This window comes from Geotrypetes seraphini, chromosome 2 (assembly GCF_902459505.1).
Source record: "Geotrypetes seraphini chromosome 2, aGeoSer1.1, whole genome shotgun sequence".
NCBI classification, from domain to species: Eukaryota; Metazoa; Chordata; class Amphibia; order Gymnophiona; family Dermophiidae; genus Geotrypetes; species Geotrypetes seraphini.
In genome coordinates, this window is record NC_047085.1 from 16,849,059 (window position 1) to 16,868,721 (window position 19,663).

A 19,663-nucleotide genomic window follows, 5' to 3' on the forward strand; every position below is an offset into this window, starting at 1 on the left:
TATGAAATTACAGAACTGGGTCATTTCTAGAGCCCCGTTACCAATTACAACCCCTGTTCACCTCTACAAACCTGGGGATCAAGTGTGGCTAAAAGTATGGAAGAAAGAACCGCTGAAACCCCTTTGGACAGGGCCTTTCACTGTCTTACTTGCTTCTCCCACAGCTGTCAAATTGTCCCGCCACGAGTCTTGGATTCACTACAGCCGTGTGAAGCCCGCTGCTGAGTATATTTGTGAAAAAGGGCCTACTGACCTTCAACTGAAAATCACACGGCTGCCCCACACTCTGGAAGAGTAATCACGCACGTCTGATCCGGAGATCTGACAAGATATTTAATATGAACTCTGTTGTGTATATACTACTTGTGATTTGCGTCTTGCCAACATTGTCCATGTCCCCTACCCCTCCCACGCCTGGGTGTGCCCCTTGTGTGGCACTAGTGGACAATGGGGGCAAAACGGAAAATGTTATTAGATTTCAAACTAATTATGAGTGTAAGGGTCAACTAGTGACCCCTGTATGTATATATAACAAGGTTGAATATTCTATATGTAATAATGGAGACTCACAGATCTGTTTTGACCCCAAAGCAACTAATAGGGATACTTGGATAGAGGTCAGGTCAGTCTGGGATCAGGGCCCCCTGATTCAACAAACCCTGGTCACTAATCCCTATGTCCCGGCCTCAGTCCTCTTTGATGCTTGCCATGCCATGGACCAAAACCCCACCCTCCTTGGACGTTGTGGTGCCCTAGCATGGAGGAGGGAATATATGCACAATGATAAATACATGTGCCTGGCGGGACAGAAGCCGTCCCACTGTGAAGGGTCTTCCGAACACTACTACTGTAACTACTGGAGATGTGTATCCTGGGCTACTTGGGGTATGACCCGACTACCCACCACCCGAGCCATATTATTCAAAGGGGTGACTACCTCTGACTGTGGCCTCCAGAACTGTAATCCACTTAACTTCACTATCCTACAGCCGTTTAAATGGAACCTCGATGATAGCCTCCGGAAAGCTCGCTATCTTGTGGGCCTACAGATATATGGTAAAGGCACGGACCCTGGTACTGTCTTACACATCAAACTCGTTGAGAGACACCGGATCCCTGAACAACACAGCATTGTGTTTCCTGACTTTTATGAACATATGAAACTAGACCAACAAGACTTTGTGCCCTCTGCCACCACCCGCAACCTTTTCATACAGTTCGCTGAAGCCATAGGAGCCACCTTAAATCTGACAAACTGTTATGTCTGCGGGGGCACAAATATGGGAGAGAAATGGCCATGGGAGGCTAAACAGGTTTCCATGCTCCGGCTGGCCAGCCTCCCGTCTTTCAACTACACCCCCAACTTACAGCAGGCACCCAGCTGGCCTCTGAAAAACTCCATTCTGGCAAAACACTGCATACAGCGCCTCGGACCATCCTTTACCACTCGTGTTGGACACCTGCAGTGCCAATCCTTATGGACTAAAAACAGTACCTCTCAGCCCGGTTGGACTTATTGGACCGGAGATCCTAAGTTAAAAATACCCAGACGATGGAATACTACTGGCAATGCTACCACATTAAATGTCTACCTCAACCTGCCTGCTTCTGCTCCTTGGGCTGCACCGGAAGGATACTACTGGATCTGTGGGAAAACGGCATACCCCACTCTACCCTCAAATTGGACTGGCACTTGTTTTCTGGGCACTATCAAACCAGCCTTCTTCCTCCTCCCGTTATCCGAAGGAGAACATCTGGCTGTCCCAGTATTCGATCAACGGGCCCGTTCTGAAAGAAGCCTGGAAATTGGTAAATGGGATGACACTTGGCCCCCGGAGCGCATCATTGCTGTCTACGGTCCTGCTACTTGGGCTGATGATGGTATGTTTGGGTACCGGACCCCAATCTACATGCTTAACCGCCTCATACGACTGCAGGCGGTTTTAGAAGTTATCACCAATGAAACAGCTAGGGCCCTGGGAGCCCTGGCCAAAGCGAACACTATGATGCGTACCGCCATCTATCAGAACCGACTGGCCTTAGACTATCTATTGGCCGCTGAAGGAGGGGTATGTGGCAAATTCAATCTTTCCAACTGCTGTCTACAACTGGATGATGAAGGATTTGTGGTTGAAGAGGTCATAGACAAAATTACCAGATTAGCTCACGTTCCTGTCCAGACTTGGAAGGGTTTTTCTGCTGATATGTTTGGACTCAACTCACTGACTGATTGGGCCTCCAAACCGGGACTCTTTAAAGCCCTCACCATAATTTTCCTGGTATCCTCTGTCATATTTTGTGTCCTTCCTTGCCTGTTACCATGTTTATTGAAAACCCTTAACCATACTATTAGGACTACGATTGACAAAAGTACCACCGCCCTAGTCCTGGCCCTTTCCTCCTATCACCCAGTCCCCACCTCTGATACAGATGGCCCTGACCTCCCATAACCCAGCTAGTCAGCTAGCACACAGAAGAAAAGTTGGGAATGAAGGATCCCTAGCTAGCTGACATAGCTGGGTCACAGTGTAGATGAAGAAATTCCTTTTAGATCAATGGGTCATAATTAGTACAAAGAACAACTTGTGACTCCATTTTATTGCTCTAAGAAATCACGTATGCATGCAGGCCTGTTCTATGTATCTGTCTTAGTGCCTGGCACGGCTAGGAGGCAACAGGATGCTGCTGTATAGATTATAGGATGGATTTATGGTTTTGTTTTTCTCTCTGCTGTTACCTTTTGGTCAGAGCTGATTAGAACTGGTTTGAACTGGTTAGGATCCTATATAGCTTTGGTGTCCGAGATCCTCAGGGTCTTCTGTTTATGCAGCCAGTTCTGCCCAGAAGTCCAGCATATATGCTTGTTTAATAAAAGCCTTTTTTTTAAATCTCTTCAGTCTCTGGCTCAAGTCTCTGCACTACTAACGGAGGGCCTTATCCTAAAAGGTACCTTCAGAGAGGAAGTTGAACTTCCCCTCCGACGTCAGAATTGACGTCAGGAAGAAGGATTCTGGAAGGCAAGCAGCGGATCGGGTGAGGGTGGTTTGAATTGGTGCTGGAGAGAGGCTGGCAAGTAGCAGCGGCGGTGGACCGAGGGGGGTTGAATCGGGCGCGGCAGGGAGGGGAAGCGATTGCCTGTCTCGTTGTCCCCGAGCACAGCTTTGGGACGCTGTCCCTGACAACGGGACATTTCGGTGTCCCGAAGCTGTGTGTGGGGACAACGGAACAGGGAATCGAAAAACGGGACTGTCCCGTTGTAAACGGGACGTATGGTCACCTTAAGTATAGGAGACTACATTCAAAGAAAAGGGGAAGGTTGATTTAAACAGTGACCTTATAAAAGATAACTGCTCCAATCAACCAACACTCCTGATGTTGATGTTTTTAAAGAAGTAGTAGGTTGATTATATCAAATAAGATTTGCAGAGGTTAAGATTAATAAATAATAAGTTTTATTTAAAATGTTTTTTAAAATAAATAGTTTAAAAGATAAATTATTGGTAATTTATTTTAAAGTGGGGGGGTTAACTTATGAGGTAATTATATGTGAAACAATACTAAGGGCTCCTTTAACAAAGGTGTGTTAGGGCCTTAACACGCGGAATAGCGTGTGCTAAAATGCCGCGCATGTTAGCCGCTACCCACCTGTCCAGCAGTAGCCCTTCTCCCTTCCTTTTGCCTCCCCACTGTCCAGCAGCTCCTTCCCTGCTCCCCCTGTCCAGCATCCGCTAGCCCAGGTGGTCTCGGGGCTTTTACTAGGTCGGCCCGCCTTGCATTATCGAAGTGGGCTGGCTTAGCAAATGCCCCGCGGCTGCTTGATGAAACTGTGACTTTGGCTGCTGCCGCTGCTGGTCCGGGGGTAAGAAGAAGAGGCGTCCTGGCAGTGTCGTCAGAAGGCAGGAAGTCAGCCGGCATCGGAAATCGAGGAAGAAGGCAGGAAATCAGCTGAGGCAGGTACTGCGCATGTCTGCCACGGCACCACGGATCATGGAGATACAGAGATTGAAGTGTGCATGCGCGCTAAGGGTTTTATTATAGCGGATGTTCCAGGCTCCATTTTCCCCCATAAACTATAATGGAGGGAGAACATTTTTTTTTAATAATTTTGTCAATCTTTTTTTTTTTTTTTTTTATACTTCCCAGTTGGCAATATGGTCAAGCACATCTCTCATGATGATCCTGTGCTTTTAAATTTCAAAATCGCACATTCACAAGGACACCAGGTGTTTTCCTCATAAAAATACAATTTTAAAATTATCCAATTACATAAATGGTTTAAAAACCATCTTAATCTAGTTTAAGAAGGCTCTTCAGGTGACCCCAATCGCTGGAACTGTTTAAATTGATCGCCAACATCCCAAAACTTTCAACGACAAAAATATGCTTCCTCTGGAAGTTTGGGCTGGATACCTTATAAATCGAGGCCCAGGCTTTGTTTGCGGCCTTCAGGAGGTTAGTTTGTATACTGAGCATGTGTGAACTCTTGCACATGCTCAGTTGTGAATTGGCACTAGGCCACATCATGTTCTTTCCTGCTTGTTTCTACTTATTGGCTTTCACTTGCAAGTGGGTAATGATGCAACAGTCACATCTGTGGCAGCTCTGCCCGCAGGACCCACTGGAGAAGCCCTAAAAATCACGACAGCCTCCACGAAGCCCAGTAAATTGCCCAAAACATTGGAAGCTGCTCAAAAACACCAGAGGTAAAACTTTTAATTTTTATATTTTTTACACCCCGTTTACACTAGGTAGCACTTGTCCTCACCACACCGGCCTTACAGGTGGAAGTGGGGACTCGTCCAATTGTGTGTGGGAGGGGGAGAGTATGAGGAGGAGGATTCCCCTGTTCATTGCACCCACCTCCCTCCCTGTACCTTTAAAATAGTTGGGAGCAGGAGGAGTGGCCAGTCCTTCCTGCTCCTTACGGAAGGCTCCTCTAAGGAGGCAGGAGGGGTGCCCGGTAGAGAGTTGCGCGGGGACAGAAATCCCACCCGTCCCTACCCGTCCCCGTGAGGAATCCCCCTCCGTCCCCACCCGTCCCTGTGATGAATCCCCTCCGTCCCCGCCCGTCCCTATAAACTTCAGAAATAGTTATTTCATTTAATTATGCTACTGAATTAAAGGCTCTGGTAGAAACCCATTTACAAATAAGCAAAAAGACTTTATTAATTTACAGCTGCTGTAAGAAGGTAATTTAGATTCGTGGCTACAGGGCAGGGAGGTTTGTCGGACCGGGCCTGTTGTCGGTCGGTCAGGGGAAGCGCCACAAAGGTAAGGTGACCTGGCCGGCTGTGCTGCACCCGGGGCGGACTGCCCTCCCCCCTTGGTACGCCACTGCCTTTTCCCTACCTCCCTGCTGCAGTAGACAGCCGACCGGAAGTCTTCCCAATGTCAGCGCTGACGTCGGAGGGAGGGAGGGCTGACATCGGGAAGACTTCCGTTCGGCTGTGTACTGCGGCAGGGCAAGTAGGGAGAAGACGAGCCTCACGGCTGAGTACATCCAGCCCCGCAGGAACCCCGTGACCCTTGGAGGCGTCCCCACATGATTCCCGCGACCCTAGGGGGCGTCCCCACAGGATTCCCGCGACCCTAGGGGGTGTCCCACGGGATCCCTGTGACCCGAAGGGGGAACCCGCAGGTCCCGCAGGATTCTCGTCGTCCCTGTTCCCGTGAAGCTCTCTAGTGCCCGGTCCCTCCTGCTCTTGGGTCTCAATCTTTGGGAGCAGGAGGAAGTGCGAAGTCCTCCTGCTCCTGCACCCCTGCCGACTGCTGCACAATAGCAGCCTTAGGCCAAGCCCCAGCACATCATCTGATGCACAGGGAGAGGCCTAAGGCCTTGATTGGCTGGAAGGAGCCTGAGGCGCCTCAGCCAATCAAGGCCTTAGGCCCCTCTCCATGCATCAGATGATGCACTGAGGCATGACCTAAGGCCGCTATTGCGCAGCGGCTGGGGGGGGGTGCAGAAGCAGGAGGACTTTGTGCTTCCTCCTACTTCCGAAGTTTGAGGCCTAGGAGCAGGAGGGACCGGGCACACCTCCTGCTCCCGAAGAGACTTGCCATCAGGAGCAGGAGGGACTGGGCACCCCTCCTGCTCCCATCAATTTAAAAGGTACATGGGACAGGTGGGCCGGTCTCAACCTGGGGTGGGCCGATCATGCAGTGGTGGGGCCGGTCGGGGGTTCGATGGTGGGGCCATCGGGGTTGAGGCGACTGCTGTGGGTGGAGATGGGCTCTGCACGGAAGTCTCTCTCTCTGGCAGATCAGCAGCCCGTTGAGCTCGGCGGCGGCAGAGGAGAGGCGCTCAGGGAGGGGAGCTGGCTGCTGTCCCGATAAAGCATGTGTCACGTGTAAGCATGCACAATGTCAATGAGTGCTGTGCGTGCTTACACTTGACATGCGCCTTATCGGGATGGTGGATGGCTTAATTCGGAAGCTGAGAGTTCTTGCAGGTGCTTACATGGGACAGTGTCCGGCTTAATTTGTTCGTGAATCAGGACAGCACTCGGTTTGCAAGGTAAGATTTGCGGGAATGTTTGCTCGTCTTGCAAAACACTTGCAAACTGCATTACTCGCAAACCGAGGTTTGAATGTATATGTAACCCTTGAAAACTTTGACTCTTTCAAAAGAACCAATAGTATTTCTCTTCCCCTGGTAGTGGGAGGAGTCCACACAGTGTGAATGATAGCTTCACTGTTGCCATGACATCAGATGCATAGGAACCCCCTTCCTTACTGCACTTTGGGCTAGATTCACCAACCTGCCTGAATCAGAACAATCCGTTTCCGATTCGGGCAGGTCTGACTGATTCACAAATCAGTCATATTCAAATGGGGGCGATCGGAGGAACGCCCCCATTTGCGAGCAGGGATCCAAATGCACGATCCCCGCTCATGTGCAGACCCTGACAGTAGTGACAGGAGAAGCAGCCTCCTGTCACTGTTGTCAGGGCTCTGCCCTGATCTCTCCTGTCTGCTGGCTCTGACTCTCTGGCTCCCCCGACTCTCCTGCTTTCTGGCCCCCTCCCCCGCAGTGCGAGCCCGTGGTTTAAAATCTAATCTAATCTTCCATTTGTGAGTCGCAACATACCTACACAGGCTCAAGGTGACAGATCAAAGAGGAAGGGGAAAGAAGGAGGGGAAGAGGATGTGGAGAGATAAGAGGAGGGACTTAGTAGGGTTTAAAGAAGGGTTGGATTATGTCCTAAAAGAGAAGTCCATAGGCCATTATTGAGATGGCTTGGAGGAAATCCACTGCTTGTTCCTAGGATAAGCAGCATAGAATCTGTTTTACTTCTAGGGATCTAGATAGGTTCTTGAGACCTGACACACGGGCAGCATATAGGAGCCTTCCGGCCTGTTCCCAGGTATATTAAACTTTTACTCTGGTTACATTATGCCTAGGATAAGCAGCATAAAATCTGTTCAAAACAAAACTACTTTGGCTTGGCCCAAAATTAGATCAGCTACCCACCCTCATCCCACTGTCCTCTGGCACCACCCTGCAGCTTGAGTTCTCTAGCAAAGTTCTGGGCATCATCATTGACGCTACACTATCCTTCAATGACCATCTCAACTCCTTGGTAAAAAAATGCTTTTTCAGCCTTCACATGCTGAGGAAAGCGAGATCCTGCTTCCATCAACAACACTTTGCTATTCTCGTACAATCCATCATCCTTTCCAGATTGGACTATTGTAATTCCATCTACTTAAGCCTAACAAAGAAAAGCCTTCAAAGACTTCAGCAGATTCAGAATACCGCGGCTAAACTAATCTTCGCAAAAAGTAAATTTGACCATGTCTCCCCACTCCTGTCCAAACTTCACTAGCTGCCAGTAGTCTTTAGGGTCCACTTTAAATGCGCTTGCCTAACTTTCAAGATCCTACAAGGCATCCTTCCTCCCCTTATCCCACTATCTTGGAATTCCTTGAATCCTAACATCACCAGATCTACCCAAAAATTCAAACTATCCTTCCCCTCATTAAAAGGCATATCCCATCCAGGAAAACTAGGGACATCCCTCTCCTTCAGAATCACAGAGCTCTGGAATAACCTTTCTACCCCACTTCGGAATCTGGGCGCCTTCCAACTTTTCCGAAAACATTTGAAAACTTGGCTATTCTCAAAAATAATAATAATAATAACAGTTTATATACCGCAGGACCGTGAAGTTCTATGCGTTTTACAATGATTAGAAATGTTACAGGTTGAGTGAATAAGCAAAGTTACAGATTGAATGAATAAACAAAGTACAGATTTAGTGACAGGTGGTTCTTGCGCTTGGTTGTTAAGGACTAAGATTGAATAGGTTGGTTTCCTAAGTATTTCAGGAATAGATAGATGTGTTTTCAGGCGTTTCCTGAATTCTCCATAGGTACAAGCAATTGTTCAAGGTCTTTACCCCATAATGCTGCTTGATGTGCGAGAAGATGTTGATGATGACTTTTAAATTTACAACCTTTAACCGGTGGAGAAACGAAGTTCAGGTGTGAGCTTCGCTTATGTCTGTTGGTTGAGAAAGAGAAAAGGTCTGTTATGTATTTAGGGGCTAAGCCATAGAGTACCTTGAAGCAAAAACAACCAAACCAAAATGCAATATTTCCTCCTCTTTGTTATACTAAATCCCTCTAAACTTTCTCTATACTGTCCTGTAACTCATTGGAGTTCCTTCTCTATACCATTTCCTGTAAACCGTGCCGAGCTCTACAATTGTGGAGATGATGCGGTATACAAACTTAAGGTTTAGTTTAATTTAGTTTTACTACTTGGGATCTAGCTTGGTACTTGGGACCTGGGTTGGCCACTGTTGGAAACAGGATGCTGGGCTTGATGGACCTTTGGTCTGTCCCAATATGGCAATTCTTATGTTCTTATAGATACGCCTAGTGAAAAACGGAAGAGCAAATGGCTAGAAATATAAAGAGGGGAGACAATTTTTTTCAGGTATATTAGTGAAAGAAGGAAGGCAAAAATGAAATTCAGAGACCGCTATGTGGAGAGTGATGAGGAAAAAGCAAAATGTGTTAAACAAATATTTCTGTTCTGTGTTCTCGGAAGAAAATCCTGGAGGGCCAGGGTTGGCTGTTAAAGGTACATATCAGAATAAGTGGATAGCGTAGGAAGGAAGGAAGTGTTTATGAATAACTTGAAAAATTGAAGGAGGACAAAGCAATGGGACTGGACAAGATCAGTACAAGGATATTGAGGGGGTTCAGAGACGTTCTAGTGGGTCCTCTTAAAGATTTGTTCAACAAATTTCAGGAGATAGGAGAGGTTCCATGGGATTGGAGAAGAGCAGATGCGGTCCTTCTTCACAAAAGTGGTGACAGACAAAAATTTGAAAGCTGCAGGCTGGTAAGCCTCTCTTCGGTTTGCCCCCCACCTGCTAATTAAATTCAGGATTGTCTCCTACCTACAGATTTTTTCAAACCCACTGTGAAGGCTTGCTTTTGAGACCAAGCTGATTCTTTTGGCCTCTGTTGTGCAAACAGTTAGCTGGCATATGTGTGAGTCAAGGAGTAGGGGGGAGAAAAAGTGTACTTTTGCTGTTATAGCGACTACAAATTAGCCCTTTCACAGGATCAGGTGGGAAGAATGTATAATGAACTGGAGGCAGCAGTTAGTGTCTCCCAGTGATTGCTGAATTACGTGTCCTCAGGAAGCTAGTCAACAAAAAAAAAAAGAGAGCGAGAGAGAGAGAGAATATGAAACATCCTTCCCGTGCTGAATCATACGGAGGAAGTTGGGAAGTGCTTTCCAAATATGTGCCTTCCAAATATTCTGGTTACCAAGGAGACAGCTCTGGTTGTCCAATGAACTGTTAGCTGGAAACGTGGAATAGCAAAGCACTGCCCTTACGTTGAGCTCAGAGAATAATATAAATGCCGGCATCAGAAAACTACACAGACAACGAGGTTCCGAGCAGCTGATGCATGCAGCTAGCAAGAGGAATTTCACTTGCACTCCTGAGCAGCCTGAGAAGGGGAAACGAACTCGCCAGACTTGAATATTTTCTACAACGAAGAAGCTGATTTGAAGCATAGTCCGGATATTATAGCTTATTTAGTTAATTGTAGCTTTTACTTGGTTTTTTATTTTATCTTTCTAAAGATTACGCAGGCAAAATAAGCGATCCAGACAAGGACTTCATTCCGGAGCAACATTTTGAGATCCTACTACATGCAACAGTCAAGAACTGTGGCAACATAGACTTGGCCTATAGAAGAGGACTGGACGATTGTCTACGATTACCTAAAGCTCTGAACAAACAGCACTTGCTTACAAGGGCGACAGCTAACTTATCTGTTCTTTTTGCTTTTAAAGTTAAGCATTTGGTGGGTAAGTGGATGGATGGAACTAAGAGGATATTGGCCTGTTGAATTCTGTGTCATTTTGTCAAACCTCTAGAAAAGTTTAAACTAGTGGGATTTTAGATTTCAGTTACTTATTTAACCTGAAGGGGACAGGCAGTATGGCCATTAGAACAGCATCCTCTCTACCTTTAGTAAACTCCACACCAGCAGTGGCAGTACATATAGGGAGCAGCCATCCCTCAGAAATGCTGGACAGGATCAGGAAAACTCACATGTACCTTCTTGAAACAGTTTCGAAGCAGGTAGATGATGAGCTGGTAGGTTTTAAAAGATCAGTATACAGATTAAATTCTAACCTAGATGGGTACTCTCCCGTAGCAAAGATTGAAAGGTGGAAAAAGTCCATCAAGGCATGCTTGACCAGCTGTCAGAGTACTTTGGAACATCTAGAAAAGTGGGTCAAAAGGGAAATGAATGCTTGGAAAACAGTTTTTGGCAGATTTGAGAAAAGAATTGTTAAGACAGAAAGTACCCTATGTAAATCGTATCAATTGGAAGAAAGCAAAAAGCCTCTTCCAGGTATGGAAGACACGGAGAAAAAAGCAGGGGAAATGATGCATCAGAAACTGAGTCTCATGCCACCTCAGCCCAGCCTTCCTGAGCCCTGTCAAGAACAGAACTGGGCAGTCATCTCAGTGGATGTCCCAATTATACCTGAATTTGAGGCAGATATGTCAGAGGATCCTCGAGAGTTCCTGAGCAACCTTGAAAAATATTTTAAGGCAAGGGGGTGGAATGAGAAGCTTTGGTTGTCTCAAGTTGAATATCATATGAGGGGTGCAGCCAAAATATGGTGGGAATATAGGGAGAAAACAGTGAAGACCTGGGCCGAGTTTAAGAAGGAATTCTTACAATATTGTGAAAGACTTCTAGTTAGAGAGGCGATAAGAAGAGACTTAGACCTACCCCAGAGGCGATGGGAACTTCTAGATCAGTTTGTTTGGAGGAAGAGAGCACTTTACCTCAGACTTTATGCTGATGCTAATGAGGAAGATATGGTTAAGTTTATTACGAACACACTCCATCCAGTAATTAGGCAATATTTGAAACCTCCACTGCCAAAAACATTGGAAGAATTAGTTCAGCGAGGAGAGGATGTTCAATTAGATTTTGACTTGTCCGATGAAATAATTGCAGAGGGAGATGACTATGTAGATCAACCAACTGACATTTCTAACAATAACGTAGAGGAGATTATGACGCCTAATCCTTATGATAACAATGATTAAATATGCTGAAAAAGCGTAATCCCGAACAGGGGTATGAAGGGTATCTGACTAAAGCAGATGTTCAATACTGATTACTGTCACTGTTGTGAACTGTGAGAGTAATTTTTCTAGTAGTTCAATGTATGTTGAGCTAAAATTGCTTTGCAATTGTTTTTTTCCTAAAACCAATTTAGCAAATTGCTTAAACTATGTAAGTTCAAGTCTTATAATAAGAAATGACTTGTTAATTTAATAACCGTACCAAGCTCTATCTTTATGAAGAGGATGCGGTATGTAAACTTAAGGTTTAGTTAGAGGTCTAGTTTAAAACAAATTAAGTTTTCATAGTTGAAATATACCAAATTTTCGATCTATAACTTGGAGCGTTATTACAGTAATTTAAACAGGTATGAGCAAACATCCTGCAGACGTAGTTCCATGAGGAACTCAAGGAGGCTGCAGTGTTGCTCTCTTGTCATTCTTAGGAGTTACATTTGTAAGTGAGTTAGAATGAGGTCAAGTGTGCTCTGCAAGAATGCTTGTACACTTCCTGGGCACAACAAATTGCACCGATGCATTCCTTTCGCATCAAATGAAAAGGTACATTGTGCAAAAGAAGCCAAAATAAAGTCATAGAAAGGAAACAGTCCCAATCAAGAGTTTCACTTGGCGTGATTGCAAACTATTCTATGCGTTGGAAAGCTATGATCACTTCCCTTGGCCCTGTGTGCCTCAGGTCTAGAGTTCTGAGGTAAATAGCCAGGCTTCTGATCTTTGCAAAGTGATCGTTGCTTTGTTCCTCAGTGAGGTTTTAAGCAGATCTCAAACAGCTGTGTAATTAGGAAGTAGGCAGGGCACAGCTGGAGACAGAATGTAATGGCAATACAGTTAGAGGAACAAGTGCTCCTACTGCTTACAAGTTTCAAACTGGTGCTAATGCAACAGCTTTGTACATAGTTGCAAGAGACCATGGCGGCCATGGTCCATTTAACTCAACCCTTCCCAAACCACCCATATATCCTTTGTTTATATACCTCAGGGGGTTTCTAAATTTAGTTTATGACCTTACATGCAATATATTTGTTCAGTCACACAAGAGGTTAATCAGTTTGTTAGTAGCCTTAGTTTATTGAAGACATAAATTGGGTGATACACTCAGCTTTAGACTGAATGTTGATTAACACTTTAAACGAATGTATAGTAGTAACATAAACTGAGCCTAGAGTACTAAAGAACAGAAATAGTGATGCTGCTAAAAGTCTTAGATTTGTATCTGGGATGCTATGTATCAATGCCTTAAAAAAGCCTGTGCAAAGGTACATTTTGTAGGTGAGATGCTTTCTAAATCCTATGGGGAGCAGATTGACTTGATGAATTGATTTTAAAATGGAGAAGTGTCATTCAGGGAAGTAGTGCCTTGGAAAAAGATGGGCCTGATATCATTCAAAAATGAGGAGCTACAATCAGAAGACAGGACAATGGAGTAAGGGAAAATAGGACTCATGGTACTAGGCAAAAATTATTATGATCACTAAACTTTTACTAGGCAGAAGGGGATGCTGCAGGGAAGAGGTTGGTCAGCTGTGGTTTATTGTGGGCCTATCCTCTGAGATCCTGACCTGTTGAGTTTGAACAGAACTGGAAGCAGAACTTCACTCAGTTGACTTTGGCCTGATTTAAGTTGAGGTATCTCCAGTTCAACACGGTTGAATGACTGTGAAATGAGCAAAGCCATGGGGATTCAAACTTAATCTGATGCACAACCCTGAACAATAGAATTCCAAAAAAATTATAGAGTTGGAGACCCAACTCATGTGGTTTAATCCAAGCATTCAATAAACCTTGGCATCCATGGTGGAACAGGAAGAGCCTAGTTGCTATCATTATCCCAAACAAAAGTGGTAATGGTAAATGGTTTCTTTTATAGAGATAGGTGGATCATGCAAATACAGTTGAGAGATAAAGAGCCAGTCTTTTTTTTTAATAGTTGTTACTTTGAAAGATCTAATTAGTCATTCAGGAAAAGAATATATCTCCTCCAGTTCTCCCTTCCGATCAAATGCTTAGCAAATAAATGGGCACAGGTTCACAATGAACTTGTTACCCCTCTGGAAATATTCTCTGATTGCAATAGCTCATACCCAGTTCTATGTGAACAGCCACAGAGCTCAACAACCTACTTAAAAGAATTTCAAATACTGATGAACGAGTTTCCGTCTTGGAACACAACAATTATTATGTTTCTATCAGACTTGTAATGAAATAAAAATATCAACGATCCTGCCAAAAGCTGCTGCAACCTGAGGATTCTGAAAACAGCCATTTTCTCTAAAATTAGCAGCTAGCTATTCATAGAGCAAAAAATGAACTATTGACCATATATCAACTGACTTGGGGAGTTCAATATTAATTTTAGTTCTAATGCATTCTAAACTCAGAAACCTAGGGGGGAAAAAGACGTTGCTTATCATATATTGTTTTCAAGAAACATAAGGAAAATTTCTCATTCTACTAAATTCATCCTGTATCTCAACAAGATTCCAATGCTCTTACATGTGGAGTTGGAAAGCTTGATAGATGCCGAAATTGTTATCTCCTCCTAGGCAATCCAGTACGAATCACAAAATTCTCCAGAACTTGATACAGATTCTTCAGTGCCATCTACTTTTTCATAGAATAACAGGATAAACAATAAACCGCTTTACATGGGAATCAAGTTTCTGGAGCATATGCCCCATAAATCTCAAGAGGAAGTAAAGCATAAACTTAGTACTTCAACAGCAATAATGAATTTATTTTGCCTTAAGATGTTGGATGTGCAAAAGTTACGTTGTTCCTGTGCTCTAGAATCCTGCCACTTATCGAAAATATTAAACGTTTTAAGTAAAGGTGAAAACCTGTGACAGTGGTACATGAAAATGTATTTTTCTAGCAAATGTCGTAACAGTTGAAGATGGTTTGGAGATGTAGCTACTGTACCAAACTTTGACTGCTGAAAGTAGCAAGGTATCTCCATGATAGATACCAACGATGCTACGCTGAGGAAGAGAGCTGGAAAAAAAAGGTGTGTGGATCTTGAAAAGAATTCTATGCACCTTGCTGATGAAAAAATATTTTGGCTTGATGTAAGAAGAAGGGCTGACAAAATGCTGAATAAAAACAAAACAAAACCCAAAAACCCTCAACTTCAATGGGAACACTACATAACTTGGAACGCCTTGTGCCTAGAAAAGAAAACAATATGGCTGACCAGATGTTTTCATACATCACCTCAGAAAAATAAAAACAGGTCACACACTTAATAGTAAACTTCATCAGTATTCTACAGTCATTTCTTATTCATAACAAGATTTTTATCAAAATAGAAGAGCATGAGGAACATCTTTTCACTAACAGACACCACAAAATGTTTTGTATAACTCTGTGCCTACAGCTGAGACAAAGTGATTCACTAAGGAAGACTAGAGTGAGAACTGATTCTTGTCAGCATGAACTACAACAGCTGGACTTCTACTGCCACTTCTGAGATTTACTTATTCCATGTCCCACTTCTGTAATGCCACTGGCCTTTTGGTGGCACATAAGAATTGTTCCTCGAAGATGTTCCAAACAAGATCCAACTGCCTTTGGTCCTAGGAAGACATTCTACAACCGCCCTGCTGAGCCGTGTGCAAAATATACACCACGAATCCAGGACGAAAGGATCCAACGTAAGTATAAGTTCATTAACTAATTCATTCTTTGCAATAGTATAGTAGCTGTCCAGGGAAGGTACTGTAAGATTAGATTATTAATTTAACAAATCAAAAATCCTTCCCACAGTTCAATTCCCTTAAATTGGTGTATTGTTGCAACTTTAAAGTCCATACATACGTGTAAGTACTTTATTAGGAAGAATGCAGTGTACGTTCCAAACCAAATCTGGTTTCCTTCTGGACTTCAGTATTTCTGCAGAATGAGATTACATATGGCCGATTTAAAAAAACGAGGCAGTGATATTCAGGGTGATAATATTTAGTCAATTGATTGATTATTCTCTTATCACTAAATATTAAGAAGAATGCAAGTTGGATACATATAGCTGGTGAAAATAACTGGATATCTCTATATCTTTAGTCAATTTAACTGGTTAACTTTAAATGGATAACAGCTGAATATTGTACTCACTGCTCCCCTGACTCATCCTCTTGTGACCAAACAACATCTCCTTGCCAAGGCCAAATTTTAAATACTAATGCATGAGTCAGATAATTCCCAAAGTTATCAGTGAAAGCATTTTGAACATCAACCCCACTTACACATTTGGCCTGAGGGACTAGAAGGCTTTTCTCCTACTCCGTATCCTTGGGGAAAAGACCTTACCAAAATGGCCCACATAGTTTGTTAATGCAATAGCACTAGAAAACCTCTTGCCCAAATGAACTTCCATTCATTGGCCACTCTTGCACATCTACAGATTGACATTAAGAAAATCAAGCTAAATTCTGAGTTACACATTGGACCTGTTAGTTGTTAATCTCTCTTTAGTTTGGAATGTACACTTCACTGAGCTGTACTTACTGACGTATCAATAGCAAGTACAATATAATCAAACATTGACAACAGTGAAAATAGTTGTTTTCTGGTGACCCTTATTCAGACTGGGGTGATAATGAAGTACTGTAGAAAGTTATAGGAGGGGCCGCTGAGAAGATCTCAGCCCAACCAACAAAGTTGGGAGAGTCTCCATCGAGGGCTATACACTGAGTTCAACGATTTTCCACTTTTTATCATTCCATATTTTTCCGACAGAATGAAAAAAAAAAGTGGAAAATCACTTGAATAAGGCCCAAATTCTGTAACCAGCGCCTAAAGTTAGGGACCTATTTTGGAGGCGCCCAACTAGATAAGCGCCTATCTAAATTGAATAACAAGCTCAATTAAGCTTTTTAATCAGCACTGATTGAATCATAGGCGCCTATCAAGAAAGCACGCTTCTGTAACAAGGCGCCTCTAAAAATTTAGGTGGCCTTCAAAAAAATAGGCGCTTTGTTTGTTAGGCGTGGGCGTGGCTTCTTACAGAATCAATGCTCTTAAGTGCGCTTAAGTGCTCGCATGGGTGCCTAACTTTTAGTTGTGCCTAGAGCTGGCCTATTTCTTGGGCGCCTCCAAAATAGGTTCCACTCTGCGTGATTCATTAAACAGCACCCAATTTGTCTTGAATCTCGCTGAACGGTGCCTAATTAGGCGCCTAACTTTTGGGCGCTTCTTATAGAATTTGCCCTTAAGTGTATAGCCCTCAAATAGAGACTGTCCCAAGTTTGTTGGTTTGGCTGAGAACTTTTCAGTGGCCTCTCAAATAACTATGCTATAGACACAGTGGTAAAATCCTGCTTCTTCACCAGCCAGTTAGGTTGCTTAGAAATGTTTCAATTTATGATTTCTGTGCCTCTTTTGTTAGCTTTTATCTAAATATCCTCTTCCTTTATTTCTTTTTTTCTTTAGGTTCAAGTACAATATCAGAGGGCAACTTGTCTTCCTAGAGAACTGGTGGTTCTGTTCTACCACCACTTGCTTCACCAACTCTACGGAACACGCCATGCATTCCAGAATGAGGATGTGGCCACTCTCGAGTTCAGTTTGCAGTCGGCCTCACTAAACAGTCTGAGTGCCTTATCCAGCTCCTTGTACAGCAATTGTGGAGTGGAAGAAAGAACTTTCAGTGTGTTGTCCTGCTTGGTCTTTCATCTATAAGACTTCCAGGGCACAAATCAAACATTTTGACTGGATTCTAGTACATTGGGATGACATTTAGATTCTTTAGTGAGAAATATTTCAGAGAACTCAATATATATGAGCAAGAATTGGTGCTGCATAAGAACTTAAGAACTGCCATACTGGGTCAGACCAAAGGTCCACCAAGTCCAGTATTCTCTTTCCAAATGTGGCCAATCAAGGTCACAACTCAGCGTAACCCCAGTGCAATTGAACTGAGATAATGCCTAATTTAAGATTGATCTTTGTAGAGTTAAGCAGTTTTCTACAGTCCATTCTTTTCAGTTTCAGCACAGTTTTCACTTTTTGAATCTTTATTAAACTCTTATTTTATTTTCTCTACCAAAGTGTAATTATTCAGATTCTGTCTATTGCCCATTAATATATTTTTCTAAACATTTGCACTAGAACATGTGTATGTGATATTTGCTCGATACTGGTGTTTTGAAGATTTAAAATGTCATTTTGCCATGATTTTCAATATATTGGCTACCAGTTTGGATGAAGATTTTTCTATATGGCTAATCTTTTTGATAGTGAACAGAAGCACAAGTGTATATTATTGCAAAATTGTTATTGCATCTCTTATTAAAGATAATGTTGAATAAAATTAGCTGAGTGGCAGTCCATGGTGTCCTTCACATTTCCTTTCTAAAGGGATCTCGCTGCTTGTTGACTAACCTGGTTGCCATAGTGGCTAGTAGAATGTGACTGGGAATGGGATGAAGATGACCTTCATAACTACTACAGGGTATTAAAGATCTGAATTGGTTATTTAGTGAGTGGTGCAGTGGTTAAAGCTATGGCCTCAGCACCCTGGGGTTGTGGGTTCAAACCTAACACTGCTCCTTGTGACCCTGAGCAACTCACTTAATCCCCCCATTGCCCCAGGTACATTAGATAGATTGTGAGCCTACCAGGAAAGACAGGGAAAATGCTGGAGTACCTGAATAAATTTATGTAAACCCATTCTGAGCTCCCCAAGGAGAACAGTAGAGAAAATTGAATAAATAGTGTTAAAAGTTTCAGCCTCTGATAGCCAGAGCTGGTATTGTGACATCATAATGCCTCATTCCACCAATAAGAGCCAACCTCATCAGTGATGTCACAATAGCTGGATTGTCCTACACTTGGATCACTTTTGCTACATTTTGATTTCTAGAGTGGTGCAGTGGTTAAAGCTACAGCTTCAACACCCTGGGGTTATGGGTTCAAACCCACGCTGCTCCTTGTGACCCTGGGCAACTCACTTAATCCCCCCATTGCCCCAGGTACATTAGATAGATTGTGAGCCCACCAGGACAGACAGGGAAAAATGCTTGAGTACCTGAATTAATTCATATAAACTGTTCTGAACTCTCCTGGGTATACAAAAAATGAATAAATAAATAAGAGAGTAACAAATAATGTAAAGGGGGAGGGGGATTAAATCATTCTATGGCATTCAGTCAATGGATATCTTCTTATAGATAACCAACATTGGCTTTTACGAAGCTGAAATAGAGGCTTCTACCATGGGTTGGCGAGGTAAATGCTCCAACGCTCATAGAATTCCCATGAGCGTCAGAGGATTTATCTTGCCGGCCCACAGTTGAAATCTCTACCGTGGCTTTGTAAAAGAGGCTCTAAATAAATGTAGTTGTCTTTAACCATTCAAAAAAATAAAATCTTGGTAAAGTTTGCATGTTTGAACATAACTGCCAAATGATAACCAGATATCTTTACTGGGCCTCCTACATCCATGGTTCAAAACCGATATTGAACAAAGAGGAGAAAGAGAACTACTCCCGTGGTACCTTCATTTATACATCCTTCCATTCAGAGGTAACGGGACCCTAACATACTCTGTCCAAGCCAAGGCGCTCAAGATCTCAGAAGATAGACCAACATTCAGTCATAGCTGACTAATCTCTGAAGCACAGTCGGGAAAGCATCAACTCAGCCTGCTTCCTATAGCGTTTAGAAAGCTTCTCACCCTACAAATGTACAGATGCATGGGTATTTTTGAGACTTTGAAATATAGCACTCCAGATGTACAGAAATGCTTTTGTAACATCTTTTGATGTATGGTGTCAAAGGCAATATATATCTAACTAGTCTTTAAGCCCGTTACATTAACGGGTGCTAGAACATATGTGTGTGTGTCTGTCTTTATTTCTTTCTCTCTCTCTCCTTAGCTGCTTTCTTTCTTTCTGCCTTTCTTTTTCCTTGGCTGTCCTCTGTTCCTTTTTCTTCACCCCCCCCTGACCATCAGCATCTCTTTCCTTCTCCCCCTGTCCAGCAGTAGGCATCCCTTCCTTTTTTATCACCCCTCCTCCTTCTTATCCCTA

General features: G+C 43.5%; 1 protein-coding gene and 1 long non-coding RNA gene across 2 annotated transcripts; both read left to right on the plus strand.

The window, feature by feature from the left end:
• The first annotated feature begins 4,511 nt into the window (after nucleotides 1-4,511).
• On the plus strand, nucleotides 4,512-17,891 carry LOC117353419. The gene is made up of 3 exons (XR_004537934.1): nucleotides 4,512-4,703; nucleotides 15,013-15,289; nucleotides 17,064-17,891. It is a non-coding gene; the product is annotated as an uncharacterized LOC117353419 (long non-coding RNA).
• On the plus strand, nucleotides 9,925-13,748 carry LOC117353418 (activity-regulated cytoskeleton-associated protein-like). Its single transcript, XM_033929335.1, has one exon. The coding sequence runs from the start codon at nucleotides 10,470-10,472 to the stop codon at nucleotides 11,598-11,600; it is 1,131 nt and encodes a 376-aa protein (XP_033785226.1). The 5' UTR covers nucleotides 9,925-10,469; the 3' UTR covers nucleotides 11,601-13,748.
• Nucleotides 17,892-19,663: the final 1,772 nt, after the last annotated feature.

Excerpts from the sequence above, each read along its gene's own strand:
- LOC117353418 (XM_033929335.1), top strand. The coding sequence starts at position 10,470 with ATGGCCATTAGAACAGCATCCTCTCTACCTTTAGTAAACTCCACACCA.